Consider the following 22,232-nt stretch of genomic DNA (forward strand, 5'->3'; position numbering starts at 1 on the left):
ATAATGTGAACTACGGACAATAACCTCAAGTTATCTTCCTATTTGCACCCAAGGAACACTTCAGATACACCCTGTCCTGGACAGCAGATTGGTGGCACTCCAGGAAATTCCGAGAGAGAGCGCAACTGATTGGTGACACCTGGACCCCTACTGGAGACGCCCACCTCAGAGTGGCAAGGATAAAACAAGACCCTTTTCCACCACTCTCCATCCTCTTCAGGATCATTGCCCAGTATGTGTGAACCTCTGGATCTCCTCGCACGTGGAGCTGAAAAGCCAGCCCATTACCCTGTAGTGGCACAAGGTGACTACAGATGGCCCAGTACGTGGGAACCTCTGGATCTCCTTGTACTTGGGGCTAAAAAGCCATCCTGCTACTCTGTAGCGGCACAAGGCGACTATGGGACCAAACTCCATCAGAGCCGCCACCTTGATGCCTCTTATCAGCCTGCTGCCAGACCCGACCTCAGAGCTCGACAAGACCTCTCGACAGGGGACCTCTCTAACTCCTCACTTTGCTGTCTGCCTGGGAACTCTGAGCCTACTGCCCAGAGTGACAGTCATCCCACGACTTCCTGCCTGTAAGTGACTGTTCTGAGATCCATCTCTCCAAGTGATAACAGAGACTTTGGACTCTGGACTTTGACTTTTTCGTGACTGTGATACGAACCTTGAAAATGCAGCATTTATAACGATATTAGCCATGTGTAATATGAAGGAATGTGCCTCGAACCTATGATTAAGAATAATGTTTTATGCTTTGCTGTACTTATATTAATAAAGTTGAATTGCCTTTGAGACTGTTTTGATGCTAGATGTGTGTTATGATCTGTGGATTAGTAAATGTAGCTACATAGATTGGTATACAGAGTGGTGAAGCCCTAGTGTGAATTGGTGTGAACAATAAAAACCCTTCACTGGAGAGACAGTCTTGTGTCCTTGTTAGTAATGTACCTTGTTAGTAATGTATATATAGATATAAATATCTTAATATAGGCAAGTGTTTCAAATTTAATTTGTACTACTCAGCTAATCCTCAAAAGTAGACCTATGCTGCTCTACTTAGGAGAAAAATCTTACAAAATTTCCACTCACATTCTTTGTTAGAACACTGCAAAGAAGTGGTGTATTTTAATACAATTCAAAAAGTTCAAATGAACTATTATTGAGAAAACTACAAATATGGACATGCAGTTAAGTACTCTGTGTTGTTATTGTTCAATAAATTTCGGCCATTTCTTAGGCAATCAACAAAATAAGAAGTAACATTACTTTCATAAATGATAAAATTATATATTTTAGACCTTAAGCACTACTATGATTTCTGATCTCTCAAAAAATAAACCCTTTGTAATTTGATCATCTAATAACAAGATGTCAAAGCTGCCAATTGCACATGTATTTTAGTTTTTTTTTACTTAGAAACATTTTAAGGTATACAAACTTAATGCACTTCATATATACAAATTTAGGAACATAGTGATTCTTTCCGCCCAAACCTCCCTCCTGCCTGTACTCCCACCCTTCTTCCTCCTTCCTCTCCTACTCCCATTTTTATTTTTTACAAAGATCTATTTTCAATTAACTTTTCTACTCATAAGATCAATGCTACATTAAGTAAAGAGTTCAATAAATAGTATTAAAAAAACCTATTACTCATCAACAGTTGAGACAAGGGCTGCTCAAAATCATCACGTTTCAAAAAGTACTAAATTTATAGGTTGAGCACACCTAAGCTGAAAATACATAGAACTCTATAAATCTGAAACCTTTTGAGTGTTGATATGATGTCACAGTAGAAAATTCTACAAATGACCTCACGTGACAGGTTGTAGTCAAAACACAGGTAACACTAAAAACACTGCATAAAATTATATTATAAAATTATTAACATTCAAATATGTGTATTATAGCAAACATTTCTAAAAATTAAACAGGATCTCCATCTGGTGGCCAGAGGGACAAGTGCAGACTTACTAAGTAAGCCACTAGTATAAATATTAACGGTGATAGTGGTAAGAGGAAAAGTTACTCTGGCCTACAAACGTAGCTTTGAAGAATTAACACAGCCATGACAAGTGGAAGTCAAAATTTTGAGAAAGAAATAAAAACTTTTAAAAATACTGGCTTATCTTACTGATTTAAATTCTTGGAATAAAAGTCCAGAATAAGGAGACCAGTAATTGGGTGTAGCAGCGTTAATACACTGCTGGCAGCACCAGTATCCCATATGGGCACTGGCTCCAGTTCTGGCTGCTGCACTTCTGATCAAACTCCATGCTGATTCGCCTGGGAAAGCAGCAAAAGATGGCCTAGGTGCTTGGGTCCCTGCCACCCACATAGGAGACCCAGAAAAAGCTCCTAGCTCCTGGTTTAGACCTAGAAATGAAATAAATCTTAAAAACAAAAAAGAAATCCAGAAAAAAATTATTTTTAAGAGAAAAGTTTGTTGCACATAATTAATCAACACAGAATTCTGTGAAAGACTTCAGGTTAATCAGGTGTTGAAGTGCAACACCCCAACAAGAACACTAACAGGTATCCTTATTCCACTTAGTATTAAAAGTAAAGGTCGATTTTATGTAACATTCTTATTGATGTTAATGGCCAGCACAGAGTTATCATTAGAAATATGTAAGCTAAATTCTAAACATCTGTGCAAGTAATATACACTTAGCTATCCTGCTGCACAGTGAGCTCTTCAATAGGATAATTCAGAGGTTTTCATATAATGAGAAGTACGTTCTGGTATTCATATCAATCATGGTTATGAGGAAGGAAAGTCTAAAGATTAGAAAAGTATCAAACTTACACCTGGTTGAGCCACAAAAGAAGGACAAAAGGGGAGAGAAGGGATTATACCTGACTGTCACAAGTTAACAGTAAACCTCTTTTTGCAGGACACAAAAATTCTAATTTGTCACATATTAGTTACATCCCCCTCAAACCAAAAGGCCAGCTTGTTGATTAACATGCACACATAATGAAAAACTATAAATCATCAAAAACGTGTATCAATAGTGATTATTTTGAATGTTATGCAAATACTGAACCTTCTTTTTGAATGTTAACTATAAAAATAAAAGCTCAGTGTCACACAGAGAGTAATTTTCAACACAAGATAGAAACTTAAGAGTTTTTGGTAGGTCAAGTATCCTCAAAGTATTCATAAAATAAGACCTTAATGATGGAGAGGTGAGGTGAACAGAAACCTTATCCCACCCTATTCAACTATTCCATACAATCTAAAATTAAATTTTCTACTGTCTTAAATATTTAACTTAATTAAGAAATATATTCTACATCTGAAATCTTCTGATTTAAAAAAATGAAACAGAACAGGATGTCATCAAGTCTAAGTGGTTCAGGTGCTACTTGGGACACTTGTGCTCCATTTAAGAGTGCCTAGGTTCGAGTCCCAGCTCTGCTTTGGATTCCAACTTCCTGTTAACGTCCACCCTGGGAAGCAGCAGGGGAAAGCTCAAGTATCTGGGTCCCTGACATTCATCGAAGATCCATATTATGTTCTAGGATCCTGGCTGCAGCCTGGCCCAGCTCAGTTAGCATCATATTGATACTTGGGAATGAACCAGCAAATCAAAGATCTCCGGTACTCTTTAAAATAAAAATGAATGGGCCGGCGCTGTGGCACAGCAGGTTAACACCTGGCCTGAAACACTGGCATCTCATTTGGGTGCCGGTTCGAGACCCAGCTGCCCCACTTCTGATCTAGCTCTCTGCGATAGCCTGGGAAAGCAGGAGAAGATGGCCCAAGTCCTTGGGCCCCTGCACCTACATGGGAGACCAAGAAGAAGCTCCTGGCTCCTGGCTTCGGATTGGCCCAGCTCCAGCTGTTGCGGCCAACTGGGGAGTGAACCAGTGGATGGAAGACCTCTCTCTCTGCCTCTCCTCCCTCTGTGTAATTCTGACTTTCAAATTAATAAATCTTAAAAAAAAAGAAAAATGAAAATAAATAATAATACAACTTTAATGACAAAGCTGATATATAAAACCAATCTATCAATTCAAAACATTTAGGAAGGTCTTTAAGGCAGATTGCAAAGTGGTGTGTGTTTAAAGCACTCATTCTATCATGGAGGACAAAGTGGACAATTCTTTTCCAAACACGAGGGAGTTCCCATCCATCCAAAGCAGCAACACAGCTGCTACAGAGCACCAGACTATTTCATGATTCATTCCCTCTGTTCTCTTTACTTATTTTTTTTTTTTTTTAATTTGACAGGTAGAGTTATAGACAGTGAGAGAGAAAGGTCTTCCTTCCATTGGTTCACTCCCCAAATAGCTGCCACGGCCAGCACTGCATCGATCAGAAGCCAGGAGCCAGGTGCTTCTTCCCAGTCCCCATGCGGGTGCAGCGGCCCAAGCACTTGGGCCATCCTCCACTGCCCTCCTGGGCCACAGCAGAGAGCTGGACTGGAAGAGGAACAACCAGGACAGAATCTGGCGCCCCAACCGGGACTAGAACCCGGGGCCCATATGGGTTGCCGGCGCCGCAGGTGGAGGATCAACCAAGTGAGCCACAGTGCCGGCCTTTACTTATTCTGTAACTAATGCAATGCATAAATGTTTATTTTCACAAGGAAAAATATGAGCAAAGGCAGTGAAAAGGTAAGAACAAGACAGAGAGTTGAAATGAAAAAAAAAATTTTTAAGGCCCTGGCTAAAAAGTGTAGATGTTGATTGTTTGTTTCTCTTGGCAATATCTATATGCTTATGAGTCTAAAGAATATATGTTAACTTTCTACTCTTACTTAGGAAAAGAATCCATTTCTAGGATGATAATTATACAACAATAAATTAGTTTCAATCAATAATCAATTGCACATTGACAAAAGTATCTATAATACTTTTATTGTTGAATTTTAAAACACTATCCTATTATCAAGTACAGTGTAACTGATTTATGCATCTTTCTTCAAAAATTACTACTGTTCGTAATTTTATATTGTTTGACAAAAACAGAATTAAAAAAAAACCCAAGAATTCAAACATATTAAGATCAGAATATTGTCATGAACTTGTTACTCTTTGTTCTATCATTTTCAATTACAGGTTATTAAGAGAAAGAAATATACTTTCACAGATGAAGACAGAAACATAATGAAAACTTAACACATGTTCTAGGATACAGTATTAAACTGTATCCTATCTATCTCAAGAATAATTATTCAGAAATAAACTATCAAATAGTTTAACTGAATCTCATTATTTAATATGATACAACACTGCCGGCGCCACGGCTCACTAGGCTAATCCTCTACCTTGCAGCGCCGGCACACCGGGTTCTAGTCCCGGTCGGGGCACCGGATTCTGTCCCGGTTGCCCCTCTTCCAGGCCAGCTCTCTGCTGTGGCCAGGGAGTGCAGTGGAGGATGGCCCAAGTCCTTGGGCCCTGCACCCCATGGGAGACCAGGAGAAGTACCTGGCTCCTGCCATTGGATCAGCGCGGTACGCCGGCCGTGGCGGCCATTGGAGGGTGAACCAACAGCAAAAGAAGACCTTTCTCTCTGTCTCTCTCTCACTGTCCACTCTGCCTGTCAAAAAAAAAAAAATAATAATAATAAAATAAAATAAAATAAAATAACAAATAAATAAACAAAACCACTCACCCACAAGGATATTTCAAAGGAATCACCACAAAGTGCTTTACCTGAGTCATTTCGTAGATAAGATGACATGGCTGGGATGAGGCAGGACTGACTAAGCAGCTCCAGCAGTACCGAAGGCAGGGCACTACTGTTCTGGCCTCTGCTCTCCTGAGAGGACTGAGCATCTCCATTTACTGTACCACTAACAGGGTTTATGTAACTTGCAAGAACCTAAACATAAAAATGGTTGAAACTAAATTGCATCATAGTTTCACATACTTTAAAAGCCTGTTATATTAAGACATTCAATCCGCATACTCAGAGTATAAATATTCAACTCAGTCCTTATCTCATACTAGGTTTTGAAAAAAAAATTATTAAAATCTTTAAAAGATTATACTGCTTACAAAGGATGGTGTACTATATATGATAAGATAAATGAAAGCAATTCCACAAATAATTTAAAATTAAAAATTTATAGAAATTCTGATCTTATTTATGATTATATTTTATTGAACAGATTCAGCTCAAAGTTTGAGGGTGATAGAATCTTAGAACTTTATACTAGAATGAGCATATCACTCTAGAACTACAGAAAATTATAGCTTCAACTAGTGGATCTAAGAATTAAAACTAATCTTCTCTTTACACATTAAAGATTTTCCTTACAGCATCTCTCCTCGTTTCTGTGGCAAAGTATTTCCATACTAGTCTGGAAAAGTTAGGAAATTTGAAAAACAAAAATATAATAACTATTTTGAGTCCACAAACATCATGTTAAGATGAGAAGATGACTAAAAAAAAAAATGACTTTTTTTTTTTTTGACAGGCAGAGTGGACAGTGAGAGAGAGAGACAGAGAGAAAGGTCCTCCTTTGCCGTTGGTTCACCCTCCAATGGCCGCCGTGGCCGGCGCGCTGCGAACCTTGCACCACGCTGATCCGATGGCAGGAGCCAGGTGCGTCTCCTGGTCTCCCATGGGGTGCAGGGCCCAAGCACTTGGGCCATCCTCCACTGCACTCCCGGGCCACAGCAGAGAGCTGGCCTGGAAGAGGGGCAACCGGGACAGAATCCAGTGCCCCGACCGGACTAGAACCCGGTGTGCCGGCGCCGCTAGGTGGAGGATTAGCCTATTGAGTCGCGGTGCTGGCCAAAAATATGACTTTCAAATAGTGCATTTTCAAGAGACTATCAGGATAATTTCATCCTTGCTAGTTTCCTCAGCAAAGAAACTACGAGGGAAAAAATTAGGAGGAACAAGTGAAAAAGAGCAATCACTGACCACTGCCATCCTAGAATGCACTGGAGGCCGGGAGCACATTGTGGGCATGATAGTGACTGATGTGGGTAAGTCATCAATATTTAAAAATCGCTAAACGTACAAAAAACAAAGTAACTATCGACAATGATAATATACACGTTACAAATATACCTGCAGAAGACAGGTAACATGTTCCTCTTCCAGCCTCTGTTTAGTTAAGGCCTGTTCCACATCCCATCCTGAAGCTGTGGAGCCTGTTCCAAAACCAGTCCCTTTGGCCCAGTATAACTGCTGTTCTTCTGTTGACGCAGGGTTATGAGAGCTTGACACCTGTGGCTTGTAACAGAATATAAAAACTTATTACTATCTGCCTTTATTTATTAAAAAAAATAGCTATTTCTGAGAAGTTTAAATGGTTTGGCCACTGCGGAAAACACTTAGGCAATTTCTGAAAAATTGAGTACTGAATTACTGCATGACCCAGAAATTCCTAGGTATATACCCAAAAGAAATTAAAACCAATCTTAAAACAAAAACATGTAAATACATATTCACGGCAACCTATCCAAAAAGGAAGGAAGGAAGATTAGGAAGGAGGGAACGTAGGTAGGTGGGAGAAAAGAGCCCATGTGTTTATAAACGGATGAACACACATAAACATAAACATAGTACCATTCAGACTTAAGAAGGAGGTGGTGGCACCGTGGCACAGTAGGTTAACCCACTGCATGCAGTGCCAGAATCCCATATGGATGCTGGTTCTAGTCCTAGCTACTCCTCTTCCTATACAGCTCTCTGCTACAGGCTGGGAAGACAGCAGATGATGGCCCAAGTCCTTGGGCCCCTACACCCATGTAGGAGATCCAGAAGAAGCTCTTGGCACCAGATCGGTTCAACTGTGGCCATTGCAGCCATCTGGGGAGTGGACCAGTGGATGGAAGGCCTCTCTCTCTGTCTCTCCCTCTCACTGTCTGTAACTCTACCTCTCAAATAAAAAAAATCTTAAAAAAAAGAAAGAAAGTCAGAACCGGTGCTGCAGCATTGTAGGTTAAGCATCTGCCTGGGGGAACAGAAGAGGATGGCCCAAGTGCTTGGGCCCCTGGGAGACCTGGAAGAAGCTTCTGGCTCCTGGCTTTGGCCTGCCCAGAAGACCTTGCCATTGTGGTCATCTGGGGAGTGAACCAGCAGATGGAAGATTCTCCCTCTATATCTCCTTTCAAATAAATCAATCTTAAAAAAAAAAAAAAAAGAGTCAAATATTTTAGGAATAAATTTTACAAATATATTTATTTTGAGTTACTGTAAAATATTCTTCAAAAAAGTACATTTGGCCAGCGCCATGGCTCACTAGGCTAATCCTCTACCTGCGGCGCCGGTACCCCGGGTTATAGTCCCGGTCAAAGCACCGGATTCTGTCCCGGCTGCTCCTCTTCCAGGCCAGCTCTCTGCTGTGGCCTGCGAGTGCAGTGGAGGATGGCCCAAGTGCTTGGGCCCTGCACCCGCTTGGGAGACCAGGAGAAGCACCTGGCTCCTGGCTTTGGATCGGCGCAATGCGCCAGCCGTAACAACCATTTGGGGAGTGAACCAATGGAAAAGGAAGACCTCTCTCTCTGCTTCTCTCTCTCTAACTGCCTGTTTAAAAAAAAAAAAAAGTACATGTTTATTGCTACAAAAAGATATAACTAATTTTTACATATTGATTCCATATTCATTTATTGTAGTCTCACATAAAACTCACATATGCCAATAATTATTCTGGACATTCTATAACAATAAAATCACAACAGGTTTTGCTTTAGTTTTTGTTCTATTCTTTGTTTCCCTTGTCTTACTACACTGGCTATTAGAGTCTCCCACTCAATAATATGATTCTCTAACATTCAATAAAAGGAAAGAAGACTAGAGTATAAATTCAGCATATGTTGATAAATGAAAAAGATTACTAAGCTTTGAAATCTTCGTTCCTCAAGTACAAAAGTTAATTTGTGGTTTTCTGAAGGAGAAAGAAAACAACTAAGTTTCACTTCTAAGTCCTTTGCCTTAGTTACAAAAAAAAAAAGCCTCAAATCTCTGACATATTAGGAAGATCATACAAAGTTTTATTAGGTACTCAAAGTTAGTTTTCATAACCTAAAAAATTATAATTGAACCTACCTCTGCTTGATTGAGGTTTGAGTTTGGAACTCGTGGGGCATGGTGGCTCAAAGCAGAGAGACAGACAAGAATGAGGTGTAGCGCCCCAATTTCCAGGGCCATCCGTCTTAGAAGCACACCGTCATCAGTTGTTAGAGGTGTAGCGCTAAACAAGCTACGGAGGACATGGAAAGGAAGGGTCGGAAGCACATTGGCTGATGGAGATTGTAGTATGTGACCTAGATTAAAAACAGAAGAGGACTCAAATATACTTAAAAACCCAACAAGGAGCTACATACAGAGTCACAAATTATCAACTAACAATGTAATATAAAATCATGTAAATATATTTAGTATAAAACAGCCCAAACAAAACAGTAATGTCTGAAAATTTAATCATAAACAGTGTCAGGAAAGCTTTGTAAGACAGTATATATAGGGGCCGGCACTGTGGCACAGTGGGTTAACGCCCTGGCCTGAAGCACCAGCATCCCATATGGGCGCCGGTTCGAGACTTGGCTACTCCTCTTCCAATCCATCTCTCTGCCACGGCCTAGGAAAGCAGTAGAAGATGGCCCAAGTCTTTGGTCCCCTGCACCCGTGTGGGAGACCCGGAAGAAGTCCCTGGCTCCTGGCTTCAGACTGACGCAGCTCCGGCCATTGTGGCCATCTAGGGAGTAAACCATCAGATGGAAGACCTCTCTCTCTCTCTCTGCCTCTCCTCTCTCTGTGTAACTCTTTCAAATAAATAAATCTTAAAAAAAAAAAAAAAAAAAAAAGACAGTATATATAAACATCAATAGAAAGTTTAAATATATAGAATTAAATAGTACTAATACATCGAGATCACTACAAATCAGAATATAAATGAAAATAAATGTACCAAAATAAAAGGATTAAAAGTTTCCTATGATAGAAAGCAATTGCTTGCCTTGGGAGTATTTTCAGTAATGAACTAAACAAGTAAAGCTATTTTCATTTTGCAATAAAATTTTCTACTGTTTTCTAGCCAGAAAGAAATATTAAATGCAAACAAAACAGTGCCACGTGACTAGTAGAGGAGACAACTGTTGTAGGAAGGGCTATATAATTATGATATTAATAATTAATAATGAAAATTTATTGTACTTGTATATTAACTAAAAACTGTCTGAAATGACCTGAAGGTAATTCTTTTTCCACTTCTACTTAGGTTATACTGTCTAATGAATATGTTAACATGCACTGGCTTTCACCCCTCTACATACTTAAATAAGATTATTAAAAATTCTTGATCAGTTAAAACCAGCACATATAATTTATATAAAACTAATCAAGACTACTTAGTATAGAGAACAACAGTAATGATTACAAAAACATTTATTGTCAACATATATGAAAGACTTGATCAACCTGATAACACAAAAGAAGGATATTTTATCTGATAGCTTCAGAGTTTCAAGACACAAAATCATACAGTGTGGTACAGGGTTTCTAAATGGTATGTAAAATAAATCAATACCAATCACTAAAATTAATGGAGGGGGCAGCGTTGTGGCATAGTGGGTTAACGCGGCTGCCTGCAATGCTGGCATCCTACATGGGCACTGGAGAGAATCCCAGCTGCTCCACATCTGATCTCACTCTCAGCTATGGCCTAGGGAAGCAGTGGAAGATGGCCCAAGTGCGCACGCTGTGGCAGACCCGGAAGAAGCTCCTGGCTCCAGATCAGTCCAGCTCCGACTGTTGCAGCCATCTGGGCAGTGAATGAGCGGATGGAAGACCTCTCCCTCTCCCTCTCTCTGCCTCTCTGTAACTCTGCCTTTCAAAAATTAAATAAATTTTAAAATTAATGGGATGGTCACTTAACAATTAAAAGTAACCTATGTGAAAGTCTATTTGTGAGGCTATTCTAAGTGATCTTTCTTTCCTTCTAGTAAATAACGATCCCAATTCAACAGAAACAATCACCATAGCTTTCTTTTTTTTTTTTTTTTGACAGGCAGAGTGGACAGTGAGAGAGAGAGAGACAAAGAGAAAGGTCTTCCTTTGCCATTGGTTCACCCTCCAATGGCCGCCACGGCCGGCGCACCGCGCTGATCTGATGGCAGGAGCCAGGTACTTCTCCTGGTCTCCCATGGGGTGCAGGGCCCAAGGACTTGGGCCATCCTCCACTGCACTCCCTGGCCACAGCAGAGAGCTGGCCTGGAAGAGGGGCAACCGGGACAGAATCCGGTGCCCCGACCGGGACTAGAACCCGGTGTGCCGGCGCCGCAAGGCAGAGGATTAGCCTAGTGAGCCGCGGCACCGGCCACCATAGCTTTCTATTATCCCATATTACATATTATTCTATATTATAATACATACTGTTACTTTCCCAATCCTGTTCTCTTTCATCTAAACATTGCCAGCAGATTCAGTTTCATAAAAAAAATCATGCTCATGACATTAGTATTCTGCTTAATACATTTTAATAATTCTCCACTGGTACTGAAAATAAATTCTCAAGTTCTTAATAAACCTTTTCCATAATTGGTTACAACAAGCTGTCAATGCTACCTTTTATCAGCTAGCTTATCTCCTCTTAGACACTCAGAGCTTCCAAAAACTGTTCAAAACCATTCCTTCATCCTGAAGTAACCTTCCAATGTAAACCTAATCTATCCACTAAGGTCTCAATAAAAACTACTACACTGAGGCTGGCACTGTGCTACAGTGGGCTCAGCCTCCGCCTATAGCACCAGCATCCCATACAGGCGTCGGATGAAGTCCCACCTGCTCCTCTTCTGATCTAGCTGTCTGCTACAGCTGGGAAAGCAGCAGAAGATGGCCCAAGCATTTGGGCCTCTGCCTCTATGTGGGACAACTGGAATAAGCTCCTGGCTCCTAGCTTCGAATTAGCTGACTTCTGGCAGTTGTGGCCATTTAGGGAGTGAACCAGCAGATGGAAGAACTTTCTCTGTGTCTCTCCCTCTGTCTGCAACTCTACCTCTCAAATAAACATAAAAATCTTAAAAAAAAAAAAAAACAAAATTACAATACTTCATCCATATCACTGAGTAGGAAACAATCTCATATACTTGAGACTCCATAATACTGTACTAAGTGCGCTCAAAGCTTTTCGTAACCTGCCAAGTCTATGTACAGTCAAGTGCTGCTCAATGACATGTAAATCTTGAGTGATGTGTCTATTTGGACACCACAGAGTTCAAGTACACAAACCTAGATGGTAGAGCCCACCACATGGTTATTATAAGCAGTCCACAGACCAGCAGCTCTGTATCCAGTAAACACCTTCCGAATAAATATTGAAATAAAATTGAAAGCTCTTTAGTATTTATTATGTCTAATACTGCAATTGAGCCACCACCAATAACAAAGCATCAAAAAGTAACTATGAAAGAAATAAAAGATTAACAATAGGCCATGATTTGATAATTTTACATAACCTACTTATGTATGAATTGATAAATTTCATTAATAACTTACTTCCTTCTCCATCATCTGTCACTCCTAGTACCAATCGAAGAAGGCACTGGGCATGTTTTCTCTCTTTCAGTAGCACTTCAGCATAGCCTGGAAGACGAAGGAATAATCCAAAAGCAGCTAGAGAGTGAGCAGGTATGGGAGACATGGTCTGGACTGATGACTTGATCGGAGGAGGCTCAGCCGCAATGGTTTCTGGTGCTTCATACACTAACTCCCCAGACTGCTCAATAGTCACCCATTCAAACTGATCACTATCCTTTGGCTTTTCCTGAGTGGTGGATGTTACAACTGGAGCACTGACCTAAAACAAAACAAAACAGAGTTTGTTTTGTTATGTGTGCTTTGTCAACATCAGGTTCAATCTAAAGATCTTCAAATAATCTTAGAAAATTTAGAATACAAGCATTAAGAAGGGAAATGTGTTTGTAAAATCAAGCTTCCAAGTGTCAGGAACCATGTAACATCATGACTGGGGTGTTCCGTGGACAGAATCTTTCAAACAAAATAAACTTGTTTCTCTCAAAACTTTGATCCACTAGCATTAACATTAATTTTTTTCCTGAAATAATACTGGTGATGGTGGTTCCCAAAGGATAAATTCTCTCATTGCTTCAACAATTAGTAGTTGGCAGTAAAAGGTGAGCATAAACATTCCCACCTTCCCTATCCGCTCATTTATTAATTTTTATCAGTACAGATTTCAATTTTATCCTACAGATTACAATCTGTTATTATCACTATTTTGATGCCCAAGCAGAACCAGATTTGGTTACCAGAACCCATTTAAAGGAGGTTCCTGCATCCTTTTAAAGCATCCCCATTATTCTATGAGCACTTCCTTCCTTGACAGCATAGTAAGATAGTATAAAGCACATCTGTACATTCCCTGCCCTAACTCTAGAATGTTTCCAAGGAGATCCAATTTCTTTCAGTGTGGAATAGACAATGCTAGTGGCTGTCAGTTGCTAAACCCTGTGAGCAAGCAAACTTAGGAAATACAGACAAACACATGTGTATTTGTGTGAGGACATGCACACATACACTATACATATTTATGTATACACACATATATAAGTAATATATATGAGTTTATATATATTACACATGTCAGTAATATATATGTATATTTTGTGTGTGCTGATCAAAACTGTAAAAATCATGCAAGACAAGCCGGCGCCGCGGCTCACTAGGCTAATCCTCCGCCTAGCGGCGCCGGCACACCGGGTTCTAGTCCCGGTCGGGGCGCCGGATTCTGTCCCGGTTGTCCCTCTTCCAAGCCAGCCCTCTGCTGTGGCCAGGGAGTGCAGTGGAGGATGGCCCAGGTGCTTGGGCCCTGCACCCCATGGGAGACCAGGAAAAGCACCTGGCTCCTGGCTCCTGCCATCGGATCAGCGTGGTGCGCCGGCCGCAGCGCGCTGGCCGCGGCGGCCATTGGAGGGTGAACCAACGGCAAAGGAAGACCTTTCTCTCTGTCTCTCTCTCTCACTGTCCACTCTGCCTGTCAAAAAAAAAAAAAAAAAAAAAAAAAAAAAAAAAAAAAAATCATGCAAGACAAAAAAACTGTTAGAAGACTACAGCATAACACATCAGATGGCCTTGGTTTGCAATGCCCAGGTCTGGCCTGGCCCAGTCTCAACTGTTAAAGGCATTCGGGGAGTAAATTAGGAATTGGAGGTCTGGGTCTCTCTCTCTGGCTTTCAAATAAATCTAAAAGGGAGAAAAGCAGGGAGAGAAAAGAGAAAGGGAGAAGGGAAGAGAAGTAGAGATGGGGACGAGAGAGAGAGAGAGAGAGAGAGAGAGAGAGAAAGGTGTGCAAGAAATTCAACATATAATCCTGAATTGGATCTGAGACCACCACCACCATCATCGTTTTGTACTTCAATTCAGAGAAATTCTAAACATGGTGAACACAGAAACTTTCCATTTTGTTTAGTTTACTATTTCTCTTTCTTGGCCATGAATGAAATACTTCACCAAATACTAACTAGAAGTTTCCCACTCAAACGTATAATTTAATGATTAGTAACTTAATTACAGGGTTCTTTTCACTTTTCATTTAAAAATGACCCCCACAATTCACATATCACTCCACTGAAGTCATACAGTTTAAGGATCAATCCTAAGGAATACAATAGACATCACTAAAATGATCTAAGCGCATATATTTAAGGGTACTTCAGAAAGTTTGAGGGAAATGGAATTAAAAGGTGGGTTTAGCAGCAGATATTCTGATGCAGCAGAGGTAAGCTGTCATTTGGGAAGCCCACATCCCATACTGGAATGTCTAGGTTTGAGTTTCAAACTCCACAAGCATCCTGCATCCTGTCAATCCACCCGCAAGACAGCAGATGATGGCCCCAGTACTTGAGTTCCTGTCACCCATGTGGAAGATCAAAATGAAGATCCTGGCTCCTGGCTTCAGCCTAGCCCAGCCCCGGCTGTTAAGGGGGTTCGGAGAGAAAAAACAGTGGATAGAAGAGATCTTTCTTGCGCGCTCTCTCCCGTCTCTGTTGTTACTTCTGCTTTCTAAGTAAGTAAAGTAAACAAACATAACTTTCAAAAAAATTACTTTGGTACAAAACTTTGAGATTTATACATAATATGCATTTTCTATTAAATTTTGAGTACTCCTTCATATGGATTTCAAAATTTTCTGCACCAAAATAAAATAATTTTTAAATTTTATTTTCCATGAATTTTTGAAGCACTCTTGTTCTAGATACACAACAAAAGTTGTGATTTTTATGGCAGCCTGTTCAAACTACTGAAGTTTAGCAAGGAGAGAAGACTATGAAATAGCTCAATTGTAAAAGTGTGGGAATTTAGGGTAAGTTGAATCTAGTAACCCTTGTCAGATGAATTTTTTAAGTACATTTATAGTCATTATTTTATGCTGCACAAAAAGAAAAGTGTAGCACAGAAGTTCCTCCATAATATGTTGTCATCATTTTCTTTTTTTTTTAAGCACTGGTTTAAAAAAAAAAAAAAAGATTTATTTATTTGAAAGGCAGAATTACAGAGAAAGAAAGGAAAAAGTATAAAGATAGAGATCTTCCATCTGCTGGTTTACTCTTCAAATGGCTGCAATGGCCAGGGCTGTGCTAGGCTGAGGCCAGGAACCAGGAGCTTCTTCTGGGTTTCCCAGGTAGGTGAAGGGACCTAAGTAAGGACCTGGGCCATCCTTGCTGCTTTCCCAGGTGCACTGGCATGGAGCTCGATCAAGAGGGGAACAGCTGGGATGCCAGCATGGCAGGTGGCAACTTAACCAGTAACATCACAATGCTGGCCCCATCATTCAATTTTCTTAAATATTACATCTCAAATGACAAGAAAACAAACATATTGAGGGCAAAAACAAAAAAGCTCTTGATTCCTTAACTACATATAATATGGAAGACCCTCAACCTCATGAAAATGATAGAGGATATTAAAACCACTATCATGTATCAATGCCCATTCACCCACCATCCTGGCAAAATTTTTTTACTTCTTCTATGTACACAATTCTTCTCAACTTTAGCTGGATGCAATCAAAATGCTAGTCAACATTAAAACTGATTACATCATGGTACAGTTACAGCATACAGTACATGAAAATAAAAATACAGGAGTCATGCAGGTTCACAGACATCAACAAGGAGTTTGGGATAGAGGTTCAGCAAAAGAAGCAACTACAGAAGAAAATAAACTGATATTTATATAGATGTCAAAAGTATGATTATTCTTTTGGTACTTTTTAGGGTATAAGTACTGAAATCTATATAATTTTTTAAACTAAACATTTACATAAACATTATATATAACTGTATTCATTATTTCACATATTAAAAAGTAGCATTGAAAGGGTATAAAACACATTCTTTTTTTGTTGCTGTTCAATTAACATTACAGATTTGTATTTTCAATAGAAGTAAACCAGGACAAGGGTAAAACAGCTCAATTGCCCAAAAAGTAAGAATTTATTCCCTTTGAATAATAACTACAATGCAAATAAGAAAACTACTGTAAACTCAATGACCAAGATGTGGTTTGAGAGGCTTTTAGAAATTATACTCTAGCCATTTGATGTCTTATATTTAATTCTGATACACATATTGCACAGCAAACTACCCACCACTACTTAGGACTGAAAAGACATGAAGTTTTTCTCAAGGAGTTAAATGCTCCAAGTTAATGACCAAGAAATAGACTTCAGAATGAACTGGAAAACATGGAATTAAAGTGATTTCAAATCCATAGCCAAGAAAGTTAAAACAATAAAAACTATGTATGTTGGATTACAATAGAGTATCATTTTGTACACCTAAACATATACACTTTCTACAAGCTAGGGTAAATAATATTTTTCAAGGAACTCATCAGTTAGATGTAAGTTATCATATTTACAACATAAAACTGATTATAACATTCTCTCATTGCTATGAACTATAGTAATGTGCTTTCTATCATGTGAGACAGGACCCATTTTGAGTCTTCCTCTTTTTTTCTTAAACTTTGATAGGGTTTATCTAATTAAAGTCTTAGTGAAAAAAAATGCTCAGCTTTTTTGTTTCTCTTTGTTTTTTTAATTGATTCTGGCTCTTTTTTATAGTCCATTGCTTCTTAGTTGAGGTTATTTTATTCTATTTGTGGTTATGTAAGGTGGAAGATCACAATGCTAATCTTAACTATAGGTGGTCCCCAACTGGTTCTATTCACAACAGTACAAGATTTTTTGCCTTTTTCATGGCATGAAACCCTACTTCCAATTTTAAATTCTGATCTCTCCCTAGGTTTGCAATATGCAGTATGATATTCCCCTGTGATGTCAGGCAGCAGCAGCTATGAGACCAGAAGCATTAACAGCCAACACTATAGTATACGATGTTGCTAAGCTGTGTTAGGTTAGTTAAGTGTATTAAAGGCAATTTTAACAGGATATTTTCAACTTATAATAGCTTTATGGAACTTGAGAAGCATCTGCATAAGCATTTTAAGCTATAAACTTTATCGCTACACACAGCTGTAACTATTTCCCATGTTACATTTTCATTTTCATTCTCATTTTTTCCCCCCCGGTGCAAGGGAAAGGGTTTATTGGGGAACAACCTACAGACCGGAGTGAAGGGGCGGCGAAGGAAAAAGGGAGAAAGAGAATATAAGAGAGAAACAGAGAGGAGAGGAGCTAGCAAGGAGAGAAGATAGAGCAGAGAAGAGGAGAGAGGAGAGCAGAACCAAGAGCCCAGAGGAGGAGGCTAGAGAGAGGAACCGAGAGAGAGCAGGAGAGAAGGGGCAAGAAGCGATCATTTTTGAAATACAGTACATTTGGGGCCAGCACTAAGATGTAGTGGGTAAAGCCACTGCCTGCAGTGCCAGCATCCCAGTGGGCGAGGGTTTGAGTCCCAGCTGCTGCACTTCTGATCCAGCTCTCTGCTATGGCCTGGGAAAGCAGCAGAGATGGTCCAAGTCATCTAGCCCCTGCACCAACATGGGAGACCTAGAATAAGTTCCCGGCTTCAGGTCAGCCCAGCTCTGGCCGTTGTGGCCACTTCAGGGGTGAACCAGCAGATGTAAGACCTCCATCTCTCTGTAGTTCTGCCTTTCAAATAAATAAATCTTTAACAACAACAACAACAACAACAAAAAAAAATTACGCTATCTTTTCCTTGATCCATGTGTTACTCAGAACTGCTTAGTTCTCACCACTGCTTAGTTTATAAATATTTGAGGTTTCTCTAGATTTCTTGCTTTTATTAACTTTTAATCTAATTCTGCAGTAGTCAAGGAACACGAGCAGCTTGATTTCAATGCTATCAAGTTTACTGAGGCTTGTTTTCCATTTAACTGACACATTAAAAACTACATACGATTATGAGGTATGAAGCTGAAACTTGTTTTCCAGCCCAGTAGGCACACTACTTGGGAAGATTTCCAAATACATTTGAGAAGAAAGTGAATCTTTTCCCTAGAATGCTGGGTCCCATAAATGTCAACTAGGTACATAGAGAAGTTTTGGGTTTCTTCCCAATTTTCTTTGGTTTCAATTGCTAAGAGATAATTTTTTTTTAAAGATTTATTTTATTTAGTTGAAAGACAGAGTTACAGAGAGAGGTAGAGACAGAGAGAATCTTCCATCTGCTGGTTCACTCTCCAGATGGCTGCAATGGCCAGAGCTGCTCAGATCCGAAGCCAGGAGCCTCTGGGTTTCCCACGCAGGTACAGGGGCCCAATGACTTGGGTCATCTTCTATTGCTTTTCCAGACCACAGCAGAGAGCTGGATTGGAGGAGGAGCATCCGGGACTAGAACTGGCGCTAATATGGGATGCCGGCTACTCAGGCCAGGGCTTTCACCCAGTATGCCACAGCGCCAGCCCCGTTTGGTTGATTTTTTTTTTTTTTTTTTGACAGGCAGAGTGGACAGTGAGAGAGAGACAGAGAGAAAGGTCTTCCTTTGCCGTTGGTTCACCCTCCAATGGCCGTCGCGGCCGGCGCACTGCGGCCGGCGCACCGCGCTGATCTGATGGCAGGAGCCAGGAGCCAGGTGCTTTTCCTGGTCTCCCATGGGGTGCAGGGCCCAAGCACCTGGGCCATCCTCCACTGCACTCCCTGGCCACAGCAGAGAGCTGGCCTGGAAGAGGGGCAACCGGGACAGAATCCGGTGCCCCAACCGGGACTAGAACCCAGTGTGCCGGTGCCGCTAGGCGGAGGATTAGCCTAGTGAGCCGCGGCACCGGCCACTAAGAGATAATTTTTTTAAAGATTTATTTATTTATTTGAAAGTCAGAGTCCCACAGAGAGAGGTGAGGCAGAGAAAGAGAGAAAGAGAGAGAGAGAGAGAGAGAGAGAGAGCGCGCGTGCATGCGCGAGAGCAAGCGGTCTTCCATCTGATGGTTCACTCCCCAATTGGCCACAACGGCCGGAGCTGCACCGATCCGAAGCCAGGAGCCAGGAGCTTCTTCCAGGTCTCCCATGTGGGTGCAGGGGCCCAAGGACTTGGGCCATCTTCTACTGCTTTCCCAGGCCATAGCAGAGAGCTGGATTGGAAGTGGAGCAGCTAGGTCTCAAACCGGAGCCCATATGGGATGCCAGCACTTCAGGCCAGGGTATTAACCCGCTGTGCCACAATGCCAGCCCCAAGAGATAAATTTTATAATCAGTGATTGACTATTCATTTACCTAATTCTCCCTTCAGTTCCATCAATTTCTCCTTCATGTTATTTGAGGCTATATTAAAAATGTAGACATTTATGATTATTAAGACTTTTCCCAATTAGTCTTTTATTAAGTGATGACTAATAATCCTCTTTACTTTTTTTTTTTATAATTTTTATTTGTATGTATTCTTTTTTTTTTTTTTTTTTTTTTTTTTTTTTGACAGGCAGAGTGGACAGTGAGAGAGAGAGACAGAGAGAAAGGTCTTCCTTTGCCATTGGTTCACCCTCCAATGGCCGCCGCGGCTGGCGCGCTGGTGCCGGCGCACCGCGCTGATCCAATAGCAGGAGCCAGGTGCTTATCCTGGTCTCCCATGGGGTGCAGGGCCCAAGTACTTGGGCCATCCTCCACTGCACTCCCTGGCCACAGCAGAGAGCTGGCCTGGAAGAGGGGCAACCGGGACAGAATCCGGCGCCCCAACCGGGACTAGAACCTGGTGTGCCGGCGCCGCAAGGCGGAGGATTAGCCTAGTGAGCTGCGGCGCCGGCCCTCTTTACTTTTTATATCTTGTCCATTAGTCAACTTCATCAAGTAATAAAATAGGCAAACAAGCTTTTTTATGTTTAAATGTGTTTCCTGGGGCCTGTGCCATAGCACAGTAGGTTAATCCTCTGCCTGCAGCACTGGCATCACATATGGGCACCGGTTCTAGTCCGGACTGCTCCTCTTCCAATCCAGCTCTCTGCTTTGGCCTGGGAAAGCAGTAGAAGATGGTCCAAGTGCTTGGGCCCCTGTGCCCATGTGGGAGATCCGGAAGAGGTTCCTGGCTCCTGGCTTGTAGCTTCGGATCGGCGTAGCCCTGGCAGTTGCGGCCATTTGGGGAGTGAACCAATGGAAGGAAGACCTCTCTCTCTGTCTCTCCCCTCTATCTGTAACTCTAACTCTCAAATAAAATCTTTTAAAAATTCTAAAAAAAACCAAAAAATGTGTTTCTTGTAAACAACATTTACTCGGGCCTTGTTTTTCTACTCATTGTGATGAATTTTTTCTTCTCAAATATAGTATTGCACTTATATTTAACATCATTATAGGTATCATTAGGTAACTCAAACACATCTGTTTCAAGAACAGACAATGCTAATGACCACAATCACGTTTTCTTGTTTCTTTAAACAGCTGGTTACTTTTACTATATGTTGTACACTGTCTATCTTATATGAATTCCTGATTTATCTGTAAACTTCTCTGGACTGTGCTTAGTTTTATTTTAGCAGGTCCAGTTAAGTAGCAGATCACACTGAACTTCAAGGGACTTATGTAATTTTTAGGAGAGTTGATTTTGCTTCTGCCCTTATTTCTTATGTGGATCTCTTATTGCTGCCATGAAGTCTTTACTCTCAATGTCTGGACCATTTGGAATTCCATTGGAAAAGCCAAGATTTTCACTTGATCCTTGGAAAGACTAGAACTGCAAATTCAGCCTTCTCCACGCTTCACAGCACTTGAAATCTTTACAAAGCTCTTTCAGTCTTCTAGTCCTTAACTGCCCTCAAAATTCCTATACATCATGCCTAATTCTGGAACAAGCTAAGGCTGCACAAGAATTCATGTACAGAATTCACAGCTTCCATCAGGGGCTCCCTCCTTTCTGAATTCCTCTCCATCTAATTCCAGCTGCTATGGAAGGATCACTCTGACCACAAGACTGGAGTTCTTATTTGACTTCTACCTGTCTCGCCGCACAGAGGGAGAACTGCTCAGAGGAGAGAAATGGTGTAGACAATAATACTTCACCCAATATGACGCTGTTCTTTCTGTATTTGAATACTCTTCCAGTTCTGCCCATTTCTGGACACACTCCAGAGAGTTTAAATAATTTTTTAAAAACAAATTTTGATGGGAGAAGCTCTTGGCTCCTGGCTTTGGATCAGCCCAGTTCCAGCCATTGTAGCTAGCTGGGGAATAAATCAGCAGATGGAAAAAATCTGTCTCTCTTGCTCTTTGTCTTTAAGTCTACCTCACAAATAAATAAATCTTCCAAAAAAATACATTTTGCCTAGAGTCTGTATTAAGCACAACAACTCATACTTGCTTTGTCATTATCTGATATTTTTAGGAAGAGGGCAGTGATGAAAAATTATAAGAAACTGTCATAATCGTTATAACACTTAGGGAAGACTGATTTTGCTTTCATTTGTGTTATTGTTGCAAATAACAGGTTATTTCTTTCTTGGCTGGTCTCAAAATCTCCTCCATTTTTTTTTTTTTTTTTTTAAAGACTTTTACAATGCTATTCCCTGGCAAGAAAATCCTACGTGGGGTTTACATAGGTTCTGGAATTTTGTATTATGTTTTAATCTGGTATTAGTTTGGGAAACTTTTTTTTTGTAAATTTAATAGTGTTTATTTAACTCCAAAAACATCTGAGCATTCTAAACTTATATTAAAAAGGAAAACAAAAAAAAGAATGCTGCAAAGTGTGTGAGTACAGAAGGTTCTTGAACTTCCATTGACAGTACTGGCTCTTCTCTTCACTGACACGGAAGAGTTCTACAGGTTTGTTTAAAAACTAACACACTTAACTCCATCCCCCTTTCTTCCACAGCAACAAATGCTGTCACTAAATACAAA

The 22,232-nt window shown here is 40.6% G+C and overlaps 2 protein-coding genes across 15 annotated transcripts in view; one reads left to right on the forward strand and one right to left on the reverse strand.

Moving 5' to 3' along the window:
* BIRC6 (baculoviral IAP repeat containing 6) overlaps positions 1–22,232 on the reverse strand; it is a 255,140-nt gene that overhangs the window by 47,864 nt on the left and 185,044 nt on the right. For all 14 annotated transcript variants that reach the window (XR_016229486.1, XR_016229487.1, XM_089326564.1 and 11 more), the window contains 4 exons: positions 12,470–12,770; positions 9,023–9,240; positions 7,040–7,204; positions 5,671–5,839 (listed from right to left, as the gene is read on the reverse strand). Coding sequence is in view for 12 of the 14 variants with exons in the window: in XM_089326564.1 (XP_089182690.1) it covers positions 5,671–5,839; positions 7,040–7,204; positions 9,023–9,240; positions 12,470–12,770 (853 nt within the window). In the remaining 2 variants the exon portion in view is untranslated. The remainder of the gene's footprint in view (positions 1–5,670; positions 5,840–7,039; positions 7,205–9,022; positions 9,241–12,469; positions 12,771–22,232) is intronic.
* The window catches only part of MEMO1 (mediator of cell motility 1), a 652,780-nt gene that overhangs the window by 37,604 nt on the left and 592,944 nt on the right, over positions 1–22,232 (forward strand). The window lies entirely within an intron of this gene.

This window comes from Oryctolagus cuniculus, chromosome 2, assembly GCF_051225735.1.
Source record: "Oryctolagus cuniculus isolate XC-2025 breed Fujian yellow rabbit chromosome 2, ASM5122573v1, whole genome shotgun sequence".
NCBI classification, from domain to species: domain Eukaryota; kingdom Metazoa; phylum Chordata; class Mammalia; order Lagomorpha; family Leporidae; genus Oryctolagus; species Oryctolagus cuniculus.